The sequence below is a fragment of the Prinia subflava genome, chromosome 4 (genome assembly GCF_021018805.1).
Source record: "Prinia subflava isolate CZ2003 ecotype Zambia chromosome 4, Cam_Psub_1.2, whole genome shotgun sequence".
Classification (NCBI taxonomy): domain Eukaryota; kingdom Metazoa; phylum Chordata; class Aves; order Passeriformes; family Cisticolidae; genus Prinia; species Prinia subflava.
The window spans coordinates 4,999,607-5,017,500 of NC_086250.1; the positions used below are offsets into that span (position 1 = coordinate 4,999,607).

A 17,894-nucleotide genomic window follows, 5' to 3' on the forward strand; every position below is an offset into this window, starting at 1 on the left:
AGGTGGTGGACAGTGAAAGAGGGATCAGATTGACTAGCCTGAGATCACAAAGCCCTTGACAGAATGAAAAAAGGAAGCTAAATCTGCTTTTATTTGCAGAAAGATCATGGTGGTTGCATCTTCATTCCCCTTTTAGGTCTGGAAGCAGGTGCAAACTCTAGTCAAAGGGCAACTCACACTGGTCCTTGCAACAATTTCTGTATCAGAGCATTAGATAATACTGCTGCGTAAAGGTGGCAAAATTTACAAATAAGTACAACTGCAGAACAGGAGCAGCAGAACTAATAATGAAAAGAAAAAGTAGATGTGATACTTGTGAAGGTCAGTTAGAGGAGTAGAGTATAACTCCTTGCCTGTGGAGTAAAGATTAAAACACAAACCCACTGAACACCATTCCTTTGTGGATCTAGAAGTGTGTTTCTTCTGGGTCATCCTGATTTGGAGCTCTTGTCTTTTTCCTGCTTTAGTGACCTGTTACCTCTCTTCCTGCCGATGCAGAACTTGTATTGGAGGATCTTCCTTTTTTCCACTCTGGAGAAATTAGGTGATCTTTTTAGCCTACATAAAGCCTCTGAAATCAGTCTTCATTTCTTGGTTGAAAGTGTTTTCAAGCTCCCTGAATATAACACTGTAAGGGAAAGGACTCCCAGCTCCCATCTGCTGCTGTCTCTCCACCTCTGAATTATTTACTTTGTTGAGCCCTGTGTGTGTTTTGGGGTCTCTCTGGAGCTTTGTTTACAGGACTGGTGACAGAGCTTTAGGACATGGAACCAGTGTAGCAATCCAAAGTGCTGCCTTGGGGCTGTGTCCACCCTGGGAAGGGGATATGGCTGAAGGTTGCCTTCATTTCTGCTTGGTGATCCCATTCGTTTGTGTACGGAAATACAACTTGTTTTATTTTGGATTATAATTCCCCCTAATGGTACTCTGTGGTATTTGTGGTGGTTTTATTTCACATTCAATCAGGGTGTTATAATAAAAAGCCACCTTGACGATAAAAGGAAATAAAATGAAATGTGTTTGTTTATTGGAGCTTGAGCAGGGGCTTACTTGTGAGTGAATTAGTGAGCAGGCCTCAGGGAGTAACTGCATTAAACTGGTGGAAGTGAAGCAGGAGTGTTCTGTGTCATCTGTAATGAGTATCAGCACTGCCCCTTCCTAAACCAGCTATTGTAATACGGGTAAAGCAAGCTATCTTTAGTCTGTGCCCGAATCAGTGGCAAGTAAAGGCATGAGAAATAGTGTAAACTACTATCAGAGCAGTGGATGTGAACATTTCTGAGGATAGACCTAAGAAGTTATAAATGTACACTGACTCTTTTAACTCTTTTTCTTCATTTTTTGCTTTGTTTCAGTATGGAAGAGAAGACAGCGATTGGGCAGTGCTGGTGTCATGAAGGTGGCAGAGTTCAGAGCCTCCAGCCAGACCTGACATCTGAATAATGACAACTTCTGTAGCTGCCAGTGCGTAGCATAGTCTCAGTATCAACTTGCTCCCCAGGATGATTGTTTCCACAATCCAGCAAATGTGAACACAATCATTTTGATTTCTACTGTAATCCTGTTGGTAGAAGCCTGTCTTCTTGGTAGAGGTGCTAAATGTTAGCAATAGAACTTTCCCAATGGTTTTCTTAGTGCCTCCTTGTATACAGTCTGAAAACTTGTAAAATGCTCTTCAACTGCTCTTCAGTTTGGTTTGTTTACTGCCACCATCAGCAGAACATGTGTCACATGAGGATGTTGCCTGTTACCTGCCCACAGGGTTCTGTTGACATAATTCTGCCTTTTGCTCTGTGTTTGAGAAACAAAGAGGTTCAGCCACACACTCCATCCTTTCTGCTCTGCTTGTATGGGACATTCCTGAGTTTGCATAGCCTGCTAGATGCCCACATACTCTGTCCAACAGCTCTGGCCTTTAGCCCCAAATTCTCTGAGTCAGTCGAGCCTGTAAGATGGTCCCTGCTGGCCTGTTGCCCTTCCCTCCACGGGGATTTGCAGGGCTGCTTGGGCAGTGCAGACCTCTCCAATAGTTGAGTAAATCCTTCTAGACATGGCTGTGTTGGGCCCTGCTGAGATAGAAATTCCCCTTTGGCCTGGCAGAGCTGAGCTCTGCACACAGTGTTGCCTTCCACGTGAGTGTTTAGAAAATGAGATTAGACAACTTTGGCTGTGAAAACTGAACCATTCTTCACAGCAACCAAACCTTTGGATTGAGGAATTTCCTTCATCATACACTCATGTAATTTAGGTCAGAAAAATGGTTTTCTCACCCCTTTCACATTGCTTATCCAGCCTCCTTTGACATGTGTACCGTAGAAGGGCCGTCCTGTTAAGGAACAAGCAGTGTTGTCAACAGAACAGAAAATGTCTAGAAGGAAAGAGATTTCATTCAAACCCTGATTTCATTCTGGTTAAGCAGATAATTCATACAATGCTGCTTTCTCACATGCAGTCTTGATACTTTGGAAGCAATACAGAGCATGTAGCCCGTGGCTGGGGAAGTAACTTCTGCACATGTTCACTAACCATCATGCTGTAATATTTATTAGCTTTCTCCTTCTGCACACAGCTTTGTTGAACAGCTTTAAGATACCTCTTGCCAAAAAGGATAACCATATTCTGTATCAATGTTCCAAAGTGCTACTTCAGTATAAAACTGGTGGAACTTTATTGACACTTTATTGGAGTCCCATAAGAAGTAAAAGTGAAACATTTTTTGTTGTAGCTTGCAGTAGAGGTGCACCAGTATTAAGGGAAGCATTTAGCACTTTAATTTTTTTAAGACCAACAGTATCTCTCCCATGCTTAGTAAGTCCTTTGTAGTTACTGGCATTTGTTAACATAGTTTAAAAAGGCAAAATATAATTTCTAGTGGACCATCCATGCCTTACACAGCTGTTAAAGAGCAGCCTTATGGCTTCCTGTTCATTTTTGGTCACATTTTGAAGTCCCCTCCTTAGCCATCACTTTTGTCTGCTCCCTCAGATTATGATTTTTCCTGTCTTTGACTGCAGTCCAATCTGATCTTTTAATGAAGAACAGTTGAAGGTTCTCTCTGACAATGTAACTATTGTTAAAAATTGATGGATAATTTTTTCTTTAGTCTTTAATTGCAAGCACAAAATGTTGTTTCACTTAACAGTAGCCATAGTGTTGTGACCATTTGAATTTGTATCATGTGCTGGTCTTTGTCCAGTATCTTATGTGTTACAAGCTGCTGGTAGTCTCCTTTATTTCATTTATTTAATTAGATGGCTGGAAAAACTAACATTGGGAATATGTCTAGATGCAGTATGGGGTAGAGAGTTTTATCCAACAAGACCAGTGTGGAAATTAAAGAGTGCCTTTAACCAGAGTGTGGCATGCAGCTCTCTAAAGATTATGTAATGAGCAACCATTTATGGCTTACTTGTACTGTCTAATTTCCTTTAAGTTCATCTTTGATTTAGCAGCAAATGGAAAAGTGAAAATATCTAACTTCAGATGCATGGCAAAGTGGTTGTGCAGTACTTTTACATCTCAGCTTTGACAGAGTTGATATATGATACCATATATCAAAAATCCCCATGAAGGCCTCAGTATACCAGCAGCAATCTGTTCACTAGGCAGAATGAATAAGGACCAGTTAGAAGAATTATTTTACTGAAATACAAACCTGAAAGTTGTGTAAAACTGTTCTTGGATTGGTTGCAAGTCATTTAATGTGAAGAAACCAGGTGGTTTCATTTGTTGTGTTTTGCACTGACCAGAGAGACACCTCTCTTTTTTCTGCTGATGGAGACTTCAAAATGAGCAGAATTGATAGTGGAATGACCCACAGAAGGGAGTGGTCCATTTTCTCACAGGGAAGAATGAAAACGTGGAGTGTGTGTGTGTTAATTGTTGTCTTTAAAATCTTGGTTAATTGCCTTGCTCTGTCTGTGTCAGCTCAAAGCTGTGCTTGTTTCCAGGTGCAAACCAGGGGAATAGGTTTTAGATTTTAAACTCTGAAACCTAAATAAGAGAGCTGACACATCACTACAGTACAGGAAAGGCTTCTGATGTTGCATGCTGTCCTACTCTGAATTCTGGTGGTGCATTTTATCCCCTTAACCAAAGGAAAGAAATAACATGTGTAAATAACAATTAGTATTTGATATTCCATTCTCCTTGTTTTCGCTTGTAAAATTTAGGAGGGAGCTGTGGTATTCCCTGAGCTAGTAACAGATTGTAAAAGAACATCTGCACATCTTTTCTCCATGTGCCCTATTTGTTTAATTGCAACAGATTTACATAGAAAGAGTATGGTACATCATAACTAGGCAATTATCCATTCTTCATCACTTAGTTATGGTTCTGGTAATTGATCATTTAAGACATAAGATAGTCTAACATTAGGAAAATTTGAAACTGTTCAAAAAAGATCAACAAATTAATATTGTGTGATATTTGCATAATTGGCTGCAATTATTTAATATTTAATTGGGTTGATCAAATGAGATTCTGCCTTTCACATGCTTATGTTTTACAAACAGTGGTACTTTAAAATGATAATAGTGAAATCTAATTTTCATATGTTCTTTCTTCTCCTCTTCATTCTTTTGATTATTATTTTCAGTATTGAGCATGTCCTTAATTTTCAGTTTGGTTAGCATGATTCATGACTAGGAAAAAAGTCTTTCAAACCACAGAATTTCCATGAAACTGGCATTTCATACAAGCTGTTCTGGTGCCAAGAATTATGGCTTCAGCAACTGGCATTACTTAACCAGATTGTTAACTGCAGTGAGGCAAATTCACTGAGAATTGACAGGGACAGACCCAGGTGAGGCTGCTAATAAAGGTTCCTAGGGTAGATAATCTGTTCAGTCCATAGCAGTGCAAAGCAAACACGATTTTTCTGGGCTGTAGAAGGGAAGACTGATAACACAAAAGCAAGGTAGTGAGATCTCTCTGCCCAGCCATTGTTTACACCTGTTCAACTATCTCAAGCCAAAATGCAGTTATCAGCCACTCCTCCTCTTTGTAAGTAACCTCTTGTTCAGGTTTGCCTTTGTTTCAACATAGAGATATCATAGATCCTTTCCTTTTTTATTTTTTACTTATTTTTTTATTTTACTTATTATTTATCCTTAGGCATGAAGAAATTTGGAAAAATGAGATACTTGAAAGTCACTTGGAGTGTAAGTTATTTGAAATGTCTGTCTTCCAAGAGGTAGACAGAGAAACAGCTGGGACTGATCTCAGAGCTGCCTAATTAGAGGAGGAACCCTCTTGAATTCAATGGCCTCTCCAAAACAATCTGCATAATCCCAGCAGATTCCTGGGTGTGAACTGTCTGTTCACTGTGCCTTGCTATGGAGTAGAATGCAGAGGTGTTCAGAGTTGGTGGCACAGCCTGGTAGACTGTGGTACATTGTATTTTTCTGCATGGGATCCACCCTACTGAGGGTAACTTTTAATGTTCTTAGTGGCAGGCTGATATCCTGAGAGGTGGCAGCTGTAAATGATGGCTGAGCATGCCCTGAGACAGTTGTTGCCCTGTTCCTTGCTGTCTCCCTTTCACCCCTTTTTGCACCCCTTTTTCCCCAGCCTTCTATTGTTGTCTCAGATCTAAAAGTGACTATTTAAGCAAATTCGCATTCTTCTTGCTTTTAGCAGTAGTGACAGTTTAAAAAAAGTAGTTTTTTTCATATTCCAGGTGTTGAGGGACCAGAATTGTGCTTTACCACCAGAACATGGAATCTCTGAACAGATTTCCACAGGCTTTGTGACCCTGGAAAAGTTATCTGAACTCTAAGTACAGAATAGTAGTACTACCACGTACACCACTTTTAACTCTAACCTAGACTGTTGCTTAAAAACTTCTTCCATTACAGATGAAATTAAGATTTCCAGAAAAAGCTTTTTAAGCAACAAGAAGTATGCCACGTGAAGTCCAGTATTTCAAGAATTATATTAGAATAGACTAACTTGGTTATGCAGAGAAAAATGTTATTTAAATGAGAAATACATTCAAGGTTTTCTGCATAAACCAATAAATGTGTAAGAAATGTAATTCAGAATATAAAAATTAGTGTACAGAATTATCTTGACAAGAGAAATTCACCTCAAACTGGGCTGTCCTATTAAAAAAGTGATGCTTGAAGGAATCATGACAGCTCTCAATGTAAAGTCATTAGCATGGGACTGTCTTAGAGGTGTACTTGGTCATGTAGCACTGAGACTTCTTTAACAGTCTTGACCAAAAATTTGCTGAATTGCAATGCTTACCAATTGGAAGTATGAAAGATACTTTTGCTGTATTTTGTCTCTATCTTCAAGATTTGGAAAAGTAATTCATAGGTCCTAAATCACTTAAACTCAAAAACTTCTTAATAAGTTACTTGTGTTTTTAGCCATAAGAGCAAAAGAGAATACTGGCATTGCATTGGTGAAAAATACTGTTGTAGCAGTCCTCTGGTCCCTACCTTGCTTTGAGCATGATTCTTACTAGTAGGAATTCCAGGATATTTTCTTTGACTGTGCAAAATCTGAGTGCCATCCATAGTACACTTGGCAAATACATCCCCAGCTCCATAAACAAAACTAACTTGGCCATTACCTTGAGCTAGAAGAGTCAGGTACATTAGGACTTAGAAGATGAGGAGCAATAATAAATTACAATAGGAAATAGATTTGAAATAAGATTAGTCAATAGATTTGGAATCAAGTTTTGGAATTAGCAGCTCAGATAAACAGAAGTCTCATTAATCACACTAGCAAGGTTAACCACACCTAAATATACTAAAAAAATAATGGTAATTATATTTACCAGTAGTAACAGCATGGTTCTCTCTGAACGTGAATTTATACTCTTTGCTTATCTTAAAACTTAATGTTGTGTCTTATTTTTACCACAATCCTGCATTTTCTTGCCATGCTTTAAAAAGAAAAGTCTCTTAAATTTCATGTTCTTGGGAAGATGTTAAGAAGGATTTTAAGACCTTGGGTTAAATTTTTAAAGCCTTTAAAATAGATGCTGGGTAAAATTTAGGTAGAAACAGGGAAGACAACTTTGTGGAAGTATTTGACTAGTGTTCCAAATGGTTTATCAATACTGGCCATTTTTGGTTTTTACCAAAGAGGTATGCAGGGAATAGTTGATAAAATAAGCTTATTGCTTGGTCTTCTAAGCAAGAGTTGGGGAAGTTTCTAAGAGCTGGTTCTCTTAACACTAACTCTTTACAGTTCTTGATTTTGTCAGGCTTAGAGCAGTCATTTCAGGGGGACATGGAGGAGCTCAGAAGCTTATCTCAGGTGGTACTGTCTTGCAGAAGCAGATTTTTTTTCATTTTATGATCAAAGTGATCGAGGTATGAACATGGAATCTTTTAAACTTTGCACCTTTTTTGTAAAAATTTTGTTTTTCATTTTAGAGTTCTGATACAGTGTTGCTGAACTATTGTCTTACACTATCATAGTGCAGTAACTTACAGGAAGAAAGCAAACATTCTTACTCTTTATGTAATCACCTTCTTTCTGTATGCCAAATCCCCTGCTCACTACAATTTGGTCACCATGGGAATCGAGTGGAATAATTGCACCCAAAACTAAGAACTTAATGCTGGCAGCAAATGCCAGAGCAGTAAGTGAAGAGTCTGCTGTGTCCAAAACAGGCATGCCAGGAGCAAGAGTGACAATACCCATCAGGTCAGTGAGGGCAGAACATCTTCACCATCCTCGTTCAGTGCAGCTGAGAGATGACCCAGGTGCACCAGAATCTAGCAGGATCAGAGACTGATGTCGATATTTAAGAATGCTCTTACTCAGTTGCTTAAATACCTACATCTGTGCCTACATTTTCCACTTGGGCCCCTGTGTCTTAACTGCAACCTACTTTTATATGTTGTAAAACTGGAATATTTGGTCAAACAGGTAATGCTCCATACCATCTAACAGGTCAGTGATGTATTCCCTTCCTGTAGTTTGTATTAAGCCCAGTGATTGACTAGAAGGAGACAAGCAGGTAGGAGACAAACACATCATTAACACTGTTTCACAGTCAAGGATGTTCACAAAGAGTGGAACTATTCCTTTCATCTCCTGGGGAAATGGCTTGGGCTCACCTTGGCCACTGAGTGACAAAATGTGAAAGGTTCTTTGCCATAATGGAGACAAGTAAGAGTTTTATCTGAAGCTATTTACAAACAATTTCTGTTGGAAAGCTGGAAGTCCTGATCTACTTGACCTTTGAGGCATTTAGAAGGGTGCAGTAGTAGTTACTGAAATTGTAGCACGTAAGTGGTGGGAAATTAGCAACTTAGAGAGGGAGAAGTAAACACCTCTGAAGGGTCTCTGTTTGCTCAAATGTTGAAAGTTAACTGGGTATTTTACAAGAATGTGAAGCATATAAAAGCAGTAAAGGACAGATGTGTGAAAAAGTACTGGATAAACTAAAGGAAACTCTACCTCATTCTTCTCTAAAGGTTTTGTAGAAGCACAATTAAGTGCTCCTAATGGCATTGTTACGTACTGACCATCTGGCATGAAAGAAGCACTATATTTGTATGTCTATAAATCCTCTAAGAACTGTATTTTGCTGGCAGTAGAAACAGTCTACACTATTTGCAGTTTTCCTCATCAAATCTGTAATTAAGCAATGTTTCTGTCTCCAATAAAGGAATTTAATTGGCACCTGTTTGTGGCATGTTATGAAATCACCGGTGTTGAGTACAGCTACCTAAGCGTAATTATCCCATAGATGGGAGCTGCTATGAAATAAAGTCTTGAAGGCTGGATTAAAATTTAAAAAAAAACCCAAAAAAACAAAAAACCAAAAAAACCTCCTGAATGAAGTGTGGCATGTAAGAACAGCAAAGCAAGGCTCAAGTGGCAGACATACACCTCCCCTGCCAAGCCTGGAGGCTGAGCCAGTTATCTCACTTACAGTAAAATGCTGGACAAATTAAGCAGCAAAAGTACCTACCTGCTAACCATGTAGTCATGAAACAGTTTTTAATGTGCCAGGACTGCGTAGCAGAGATTGAATACAGCTCCCATTCTGAGGGTTTGAGGGTGATGAAGTCAGAGGAGAGAATGCCAGAAAACAGCTTTGTACTTGGAGCACTTACTTCACAGGGCATTTTTGAACAGTCATTACTCCGAAGTATGTCAGCCAGTGGGAAGCCTTTTGAAGATGGAAAGTACTGAAAGTGAAGTGTCATTAAAATCTTGACATTTGCCATGTGTGGTGGCTATATTTACAAAAATCTTTACGTATTCTCCCTTTCCAGTGCAAGGGAATACTGTGATTAAAGGTAGTACTGATCCATGCTGTGGTAAAGTAAACATCAGGATACATTTTCCACCTGGTTTGGTTCTTGGTGACTTCAGAGAAAGCTGGCATGGATACAGGACACTTTAAAGAAGCTGTAGATAGGTAAGTACTAAGAGCTATAAATTACTGCTAGGAGAATGAACCTAACACATCAGAATTGCACTTTTTTCCTGTGTCTTGGCCTCTCCTCTTTCATCCTAAGGGAACATTTCTTAACTGTAAGTCTAGCTCGAGCTCCAGCTTTCAAAACTCACTTATCCTAAGCAGTAATAAGTTGAGGGCTGATCATACATGGTGCTGATTGGGCTTCAGAGACCGACCTGTGCCTTTCAACAAAATTTTAAAAGGCTTTTTGTTCTTCCTCCCATTTGAAACATCTCAGTGGCTGGCAATAGCTCCGTCCAATAAAGTACTTGCAGTATCACCAACAGCACTGTGGAGTTGGGGATTGGGAGTACCAATTCTGGGGACTTTGAGCCAAGATACAAACTCTTGTAAAGTTGATGTGACCAATAATGTCACAGATCAGCTTACTGTCCAGGGATTTCTTACCTCTAGAGATGGGTTTCTGACCATTCTATTGTTCTGGATCCTCCCTGTAAGAATCACATTGCTTTTAAATGCTTATAAACTTCATTATGGTTCCCATGCTCCACTGCAGAATCTATCCTTGTATCATACAAAGAACAGAAAACCTGAGAAGTTTGTTAGGTGTTTATATTCCTGGCTTGAAAATGCACTCCCACAAACACCAGCCTGTAAACATAACTCATAGCACAGGTACCCTTTGTTACTCCCTCCTTTTGCAGGTAGAATATTTTTATGGCTCTGGAGGAGAAAAGCAGTAGAGTCTGATCTAAATTCGAGGTTAGAAATCCTCTCTAATCCCAGATGCCAGTCCCTTTTCCATGGAGGGTTCAAAGGAGTGGGTCAGTCACTCAGCAGTGGGGACAGATCCCACCTGTCCCCAATGTGTTGTGATCAAAACGTTTGCTTTGCTGTCAGGTGGCAGCGATCACCTCACAGTTCCAGTTGCAAAGTCTTTGTTTGGCTTGTGGAGATAAGGGGAGAGCTGGGTGTCCACCTTGCCTTGCAAAGAGAAATGACATTTCCCTCTGCTCTCTTTTGGTGTCTTCATCGTCGGTGCCTGTGTTAGGCTGGGAAGTGCTGATGGCTGCTGTCAGGTGAGTCTCTAATCCAAAGCTCTTCAGATTTCTCCATGGCTGTGCCAAGAACTCAGACTGCTGGGTTTGTAGCCTCTGTGTGAGGTGGGAAGCAAAGTCAGTGTTCACGTTTTCCCGAGGTACCAAAGAAACGTTTTGGGAATGTAGGCTTTGCTTGCATAGCAAACTGGAAGAATTCTGAGGAACCTCTGCCTTTTGCTCCCTCCACATTCCTGAAATGAGGAATAACTTGTTCTAAAAACAAGTGGAAGACATAGTATTACCTAACTTGATTGCCTGTACTTTTGGTGTCGTGGAAGGAATACAGTGAGACTCCAAAGGCTGCACTTTTCCCCTCGTGCAGTATGGCTTCCTAAAGAGGCTAAGCACAATTTATATATTTATATTTTTTTTACTTCAGGGAATCCAGGCTGCAATCTGCCAGCCTGGGCAGAGGCTTTTTTAACAATATGTGCATGAAAGCCTTGTAACTGAGACTGGTATTCTGCATATGGACCATAACGGATCAGCACATTTTTAGGTCAGATGGCTGCCTGTTTTTGAGAGGTAAATGTTGTTCAATTCCTACCTTGCAATTTCTTACATTGCTAGGGTGAATATTAGAGCCTTTTAGCTCTCAGAGTCCCTTGGGAGTAGTCCCTTATCTGGTATATCTGAGTGGCACGAAGGAAACCTCCTGATTCCACATTTCCTTCACATTTCAATAGCAACAACAACAACAACCAACAAAAAAACAAAAAACAACAACAACAAAAAAAAAACCAAACAAACAAAAAACCCCAGCATCTGTGTTATTTACGCCTTTTTGCATACATGTAATATTGACAAGTTTTTTAGTACTAACACAACCCAGAGGTTAAGAGGGATGTCAATAAGAGAAAATTTAAGCCTGAAAAAAGGGAAATTCCCCCCGTTTTACAAGATATGATCATATTAAAACCCCAACCTTATTTTCTGAACACGTGCATCTCTCTGCCAAACCTCACAGCCTCTTTATAGCAACTTTTTCCTGGAAAGAGAAAGTAGCATGAACAAGGCTTTATTATCTGTTACTGCAATTTAGGCAGCATGAAGGAGGGACAATGTTTAACTCAGTGAAACTCTCATCAAATTATATATAATGAGATTTCAGGGCAAAATTCATCTGCTGTTTAACCTGGTTTTTTCTCTGATAAAACAGATATCCTAATGAAAAATAATTTTGTGTCTGTGTAGAGCTGGTAGCTAGAAAGTGTTACGTTTTCATTTTAAAAAAGTAAAGTCGTTTTTCTGGGAAAAAAATAAAATTATGACCCACAGATAATCAGTAATCAACCAAGAATATTTTAACAGTTGCTACTCATTCAGTCATAAGATGATAAGTTTGAGATCTTTCACAGGAAAACTGAAAATCAAACTGCAATTACAGTAAATTGCAGAAACCAGGATGGCTTGTAATGATTTACTTTTACAAGACACTGCTTCCCTTGGTGTGCATAATACACACTTTTCTGCAGCCCATAATATAAGTTTATCAGTTAAGTGATTTTCTTCAGGGAAAAATTATGAGCAATCTGGAAAGGAAGAAGAGATTAACAGTTATCCTTGATCTGTTCCTTTCTGTGCCTTTGAGGAAGACAGGTAACCCTCCTGTCTCCTATTTTCCAGCTGTAAATGGGGTAATAGCTCCCTGGAAAGGGAGTGACTCCTGTGAGGGTAAATGTGTGACAGGCTCTATGATCCATGAGCAGGGGGGGACCATATGGGCCTGACGACAGATTCCACCATGGCTGCCTTCTCCACATTAATTTGTAATAGCAGGCTCATTCTTTCAATTAAGCCCTACAATCACATTTCTGCCAAGTTCAGTGTTGCCTCCAGTTTCAGTAAAACTTCACAAGCTGGAACACTGCCTACAGCTGACAGTGACATTTAAATGCGAGAAAAATCAAGCTTATGCATGGCCAAACCTTCTATAATTCCAGGCCTTGTCAGCCTCCAGTATGGATTCTGGTTTAAACAAATAAACACCCAGCTCATTTTCACCTAACCTTGGAAAAGTTTGCATTGCCTGAATGTTCTGCTCTGAATCCCAGGTGATACCTTCTGGGATTATGAGTGTTCAGAAGCAAATTAATTATACCAACATCAGGCATCTGAGCACAGTGCTATGTTTTTGCATAAGAGTGTCTGTCTATTTTAAGCCCTTCTCCTTTGTGCATGGGGACCAAACACAATTTGAGCCTCAGGGGAGGAAGGAAAGTTGCAAGGAGGACTTTGGAGTCTCTTACAGAAAGTCAGCTTTCTGTGCATGTCTGGTGGCCATAATTTTTGCATGTGCACTTTTCCTAATTGAGAACCAGCTGTTTTGCAAATACAACATTCTTTTATGTCACTAACCAGCACAGAGTGAAAGAATCCACACAGGTGAGACTTGAAGCATTTACTGTCTTTAGCTTTGTGATCTTGACCCAAGCCCACACAACAGGGAAGCCCTGCAGCCATGTGTGGAAAAAACAACACTTTAGTTATTGCTTCAGAGAGAAAAGATGAACTTGAGCTGCAGTTCAGTGACTTATCCAAAATCTTTCAGCTCCAAAACTGCCTGGCTGCACGTGCAGCTCGTAACTGCAGGAGCTCTTTGGTGCCTGTGTCAATGAAGAATTGGGCATTGTGGCCTCTTGCCTGGCCAGGTGAAGATGTGATCAGGCTGGCTCTGCTCCCTGTGCCTGCAGGAAAGTCCCCTCCACAAGGAGGTCATTCTACAGCTCCCTCCCTGCTCTGTTATGTGCCCCCACAAGTGTTCAACTGACCAGACAATCTTGGGGTGTGCAAGATGTGGTGAAGTGGCTGAGACACTCAGAGTAAGACCCGTGTTTGGCCTCTTCCTTCCTGCTCACGAGTGAATTATTTTTGTTGCTTTCACACACGATGTAATGCTGATTTGAAAGAAAAAGGGAGAAAAAAAAGAACCAAAAGGGTTCTTCTGTGACCTCTACTGCAGAAGTAAGAGCTGGCATCTGCCCTGGAGCCACTGCAGTCAGTATCTGTTACGTTCATGTCTGTATCTTGTTCCTGCTTTTTCTTTTCCAGGTTAATGCGATTTTCAAATGCCTGAACTGCAGGAACATTTGTTCCCTGATAAGACACTGAACTCCCAACTTTTCTTCGTTTAGTTTGTGCCTAAAACCTACCTTGTCTCCAGCAATCATGTTGTGACCCCTCTGATTTCCACAGGCAGAATGACTCTAGGTTCTTTATCACAATTCCAACTTTCTAAGCAAATTATTGTGTTGAGATGCCTGCTTGGCTCTTTCTTCTACCTGAAGAAAGACATCCATCGAGGGCTGTGTGCAGTTCTCCCTTCCCCTAGAAATTGTAGGGAAAGAAGTCCTTTTCTGTGTACAAAAGAAAAAACAAAATAACCTTGCATATTTTAAGTTCACAACAGCTTCCTCTGAGTAAACACAACACAGCAAAGAGAACAGCAAAGCCTCAGTGAGGAAGCAATGGCTTTTTAGACCTGCTGCACACAATCAACCTTCAGCCCTGCTTACAGCCCAAGTGTGATGTACTGTGCTGAGGGCCATTTCAGCAGTGCAGACAGAAGGCTGCAGCTCTGCCAGTGAAGCTGCATTTGGTGTTTATACAGTGAAACCATACCTGGCCGCAGCTCCACACAGGAAAAGTTGTACAAGGAAAAGCACATTTTCTTTTTGCTAGAACAACGGAGTCATTTGGGGCTTCGGTTGGCACAGCTACGCTGGGGAAATCACAATTCACCATGCTCCTAGTTGGCATTGCTGTTAGCAGAAGTTTGGAACAGAGTCCTAGTCTCACAGGACTCTCTTAGCTCAGGAAGAACAGATTGCCTTTAAACTTGCTGATCCCAGGCGACTCGGGCCTTTGGTGTTTTCTTGACAGCCCTGGGAGCTTGTGTGAGCTAGAACAGGCTTTGCAGAGCTTTTGTAATGTACCGTGATTTGTTTTGAACTAGAATATCCTCCCTTCATCTGCAGCTGCTTCTACCACATTACTTTTTGGAGCAGACTGGAGTACCTCTCCAGAGGGTAATTTGTAACCATTTTTGCTTTAACCCATAACCACTTGTTTATCTGATAGGAGAAGTTTGCTATAGGTTGGGAAACTGGATCTTGTTCTGGTTACCTTCCCAGCTTTAAATGTGGTGTAGGAAAAAAAAAATAGGTCAACCCTCTGAAAAAAAAAATCTCTTTCCCCTGCCATCCAGCACCCTGTCCTCTTGGAAAAAAAAAAAAAAAAAAAAAAAAGGGCAAAACTAAATACAGAGAACAGAGGTAGTGTATTTCAACATGAAACTTTCTATGTTACTCCTGCCAAGAAACACAACAGTATTAATTAATTTTGTACTTATTTAAAAGCTTTAGTACTATGTTCCTTCCAAACCAAACAAAACCTGATATAAAATTCCTCTTATACTGAAATAATGTGCAAAGGGGAGCACTTGGGACAGTCTGCCTGAGAGTGGAGCACAACCACCATCATCATCTTAATCCCAAGAGTGCTACCTTGTAAGTTTAGTTTCTCACACCACATTCTCTATTTTCTTATTACTACTCCCCAGATTATTACCAGCAGCACTCAGAGTCATAACAAAGTAATTTTTAATTCTTTGCTGTTTGGATTTCAGCCAAACTCAGCCTTTCTGATGGTCTGTTCAGTGCCCTATGCCTGGTGGGAGGATGCCCCCAGCAGACACAGGGTGGGGTTGCTACTCCTGAATCCTCCGTGCTTGTCTGCCAGAGAGGGGATGGATTGGCCAAGGATCTTTGTAAGGTTGTACCTGCCTTGTGTCAGAGCTGAGTCGAGGTGTGGGTGCCTGTCAGGAGCACATTCCTCCACTTCAGTGTCTCTTCATCCCTCTGGGGGTCCTGCCTAAGGACCACCACTCTTTCCTTCAGTAGAAGCAGCAGCCACTGGACTGGGACACACTTTCCACCACAATCTGTCCTGCCTTGTCCTTTACATTGCTCTGAATTCCACCTGGCCAGTGGATGGGTGAGATCTTAATAATAAAGAATAAAACCTTCTCTTCTCCTGGCAATGTTGACAGGACAGTCTGATTGCTGCCACTGCTGCAAGGCTCTGGGAAGAGGGAAAGAGGTGGGGATGGAACAGAGTCAAAGCTCAGCCATGTGAGCCAGGCCATGTTCTCCTCACACATATTGGGGGATGAAGGTGGTCTCCTATGTTTAGGCAGCAGTGAAAAATTATCTGGGCTACAGGATATTAAACTGAGGGAATCCCAGAGTCTCAGGGAGAACACACCTGAATTTGAAGAATTCTTATTTTGATTTTTTTCTCCCCTTTCTGTTATTTATGAGGAAAAATGGTTTTATTCATTTACAAAAAGCAAGGAGTCATTAGCATGCTGATTATACAGTTTGACTTAATCAGTAATAAAGCCTAACACAAAATCATGAGCCAGGTCTTAGAACCCTTCAGAACAACCTTAAAAATCCTAAGTATATTTTGCAAAATAAACCAACCATTTCTCTTCCTTGGCTTTTCTGTTTTTAAACTGCCTGATACAAATATTTCACCTTCCATCTCCATCATATGTGCTAAAAAATAATGATTTTTTTCCCTTCTAAGGCATGTACAAGCTTTAGGAAAAAAGGTAGCAGGTATTAGGGAGCTTGCAACAAACACAGCTGTTTACACAGTATCAGGGATATATTTCTTTTTTCCTAACAATTTGAAGATGTTCTAACTTTATGGCTGCAGACACTTCAAAGTGGTGTTGCTCTTCTTTTTTTTTTTTGTTGTTGGTTGGTTGGTTGGTTTTTTTGGGTTTGTTTTTTGGTCATCTTTACCCTCTCCTTTTCTCAGGAATCTTTGCAGCCAGATCTATTGGAAACATCACAAAGTTAGACAACATGCTCCTGGTCTTTGCAGCTTGTGTGCAACAGCACTTTGGTTCAGCGTTTTCAGATCTCTCCCCATCAGTTCTCTAAGTTTGTCCTCACTACAAATCTTTGCATTTTTGTGGGAAAGATTGCAGTAGTTGCTTAAAGGGGGAAGGAAAAATTAACAGCATCATCATCTGGTGCTAATAAGTAGCATCCCTTCAGATATATTGAAAAGTTGTATATGGGACTCAGAAAAGATACAGCTTTTGCTTCTGTCATGGAAATCAAGCCACCCTAGGCTCCTGATAGTATTTTCAGAGTTTTTTTTAGGGATATGCATTTGTAAATGATTTTATCCCATGCAGGGACCTCCCAAGACCTTTGACAAGAAAATGACCTTCAGCTCCACACAGATGCCTCGTTACAGACCGGGTCCTCCTCCCACAGGGGCAGTGCTGACCACTGCTCTCTCCCTCAGGTTCTTCTTGTGCTCCTTGGCTCCAGAGGAGTGGGGAGAGGTGCTTGCCTTGGTTACTCTCTTCTTCCACATCACTTGCTCACAGTTGTAAAGGGGGTACAGCCAGTGTTGCCAAAGGCTTGGGACTACACACTGTGCAGAGTCCAGCTTTATAGTTTCCCTGTGTCAGGTGTAAACACCAGAGAGAGATTGATGCTGTAATATTTCAGGCCGAAATTAATTGCATAATTATACAAACATCACAGGAAAGCTGGTTTTTACAATATTTTCAGGTTGAAGAAATCAGCTAGGGACACTTCCCGAACTTACAGATGGATTTTCGGGAAAACCGCAAGGCTTTAAACGATCAGTTCAAAGCAGAATTGTTTCTGGCGGCCGTGGGGATGCCAGGAATCCCGCAGGCGAGGCTGCCTTTGGAAAAGGGCTGTTGTCGCATCCTTACCAAAGCAGCCTCTTATTAGTCAGCAATAGATGGCGCTCAGTTTCCACCTGTCCGACGCCGTCAGGCAGAAAATGTATTTGAAGTAATTAGGGCTGCGAGATAACACTTAAAAGGGTTACTGCTGAAGTTGATGAAAGTGTGTGGGCATGGAGAGGCAGGAGCGCCAAGATGCTTCACCAGCTGGAGAAGTCTTAGGTGAGATAGTCTGGCTGCCAGAACAGGCTGCCAAGAGAGTCGGAGGGAAGGAGCCAGGAACTGGAGAACGATCTGCGGATTCTTGGGAACAGCTACCGCGATCCCCGAGCTGCCGGGTCAGGCACTGCCTGTCAGCAGCAGCGATTGAGGGTCCCAGGCCTGACACGGTGAAATCCCGCTCGGGACTCGCAGTCCGGTTGTTGGTTTGGCACAAATTCCCCTCATCTTGGAGCTGATGAACCCATTCCCAGCTCAGGGGGTGTGCTGGAGCCATCGGGGCGAGGCTGGGCTGGCAGAGCCCGGGGGAAGCGCCTCAGCGACCTTGTGCCATTGCTGCTGTCACCTCACGGTGTCACCTCACGGCTCCGGCCTTTCCCGCCGTGGGGCAGACACACACACACAGACACACAGACAGACAGACACACAG

The 17,894-nt window shown here is 41.3% G+C and overlaps 1 protein-coding gene across 1 annotated transcript in view; it reads left to right on the top strand.

Moving 5' to 3' along the window:
- BCAT1 (branched chain amino acid transaminase 1) overlaps positions 1–9,544 on the top strand; it is a 61,203-nt gene extending 51,659 nt beyond the window's left edge. The window contains exon 11 of the mRNA XM_063395229.1: positions 1,356–9,544. Within this exon, the coding sequence (XP_063251299.1) occupies positions 1,356–1,397 (42 nt within the window). The 3' untranslated portion in view covers positions 1,398–9,544. The remainder of the gene's footprint in view (positions 1–1,355) is intronic.
- Positions 9,545–17,894: the final 8,350 nt, after the last annotated feature.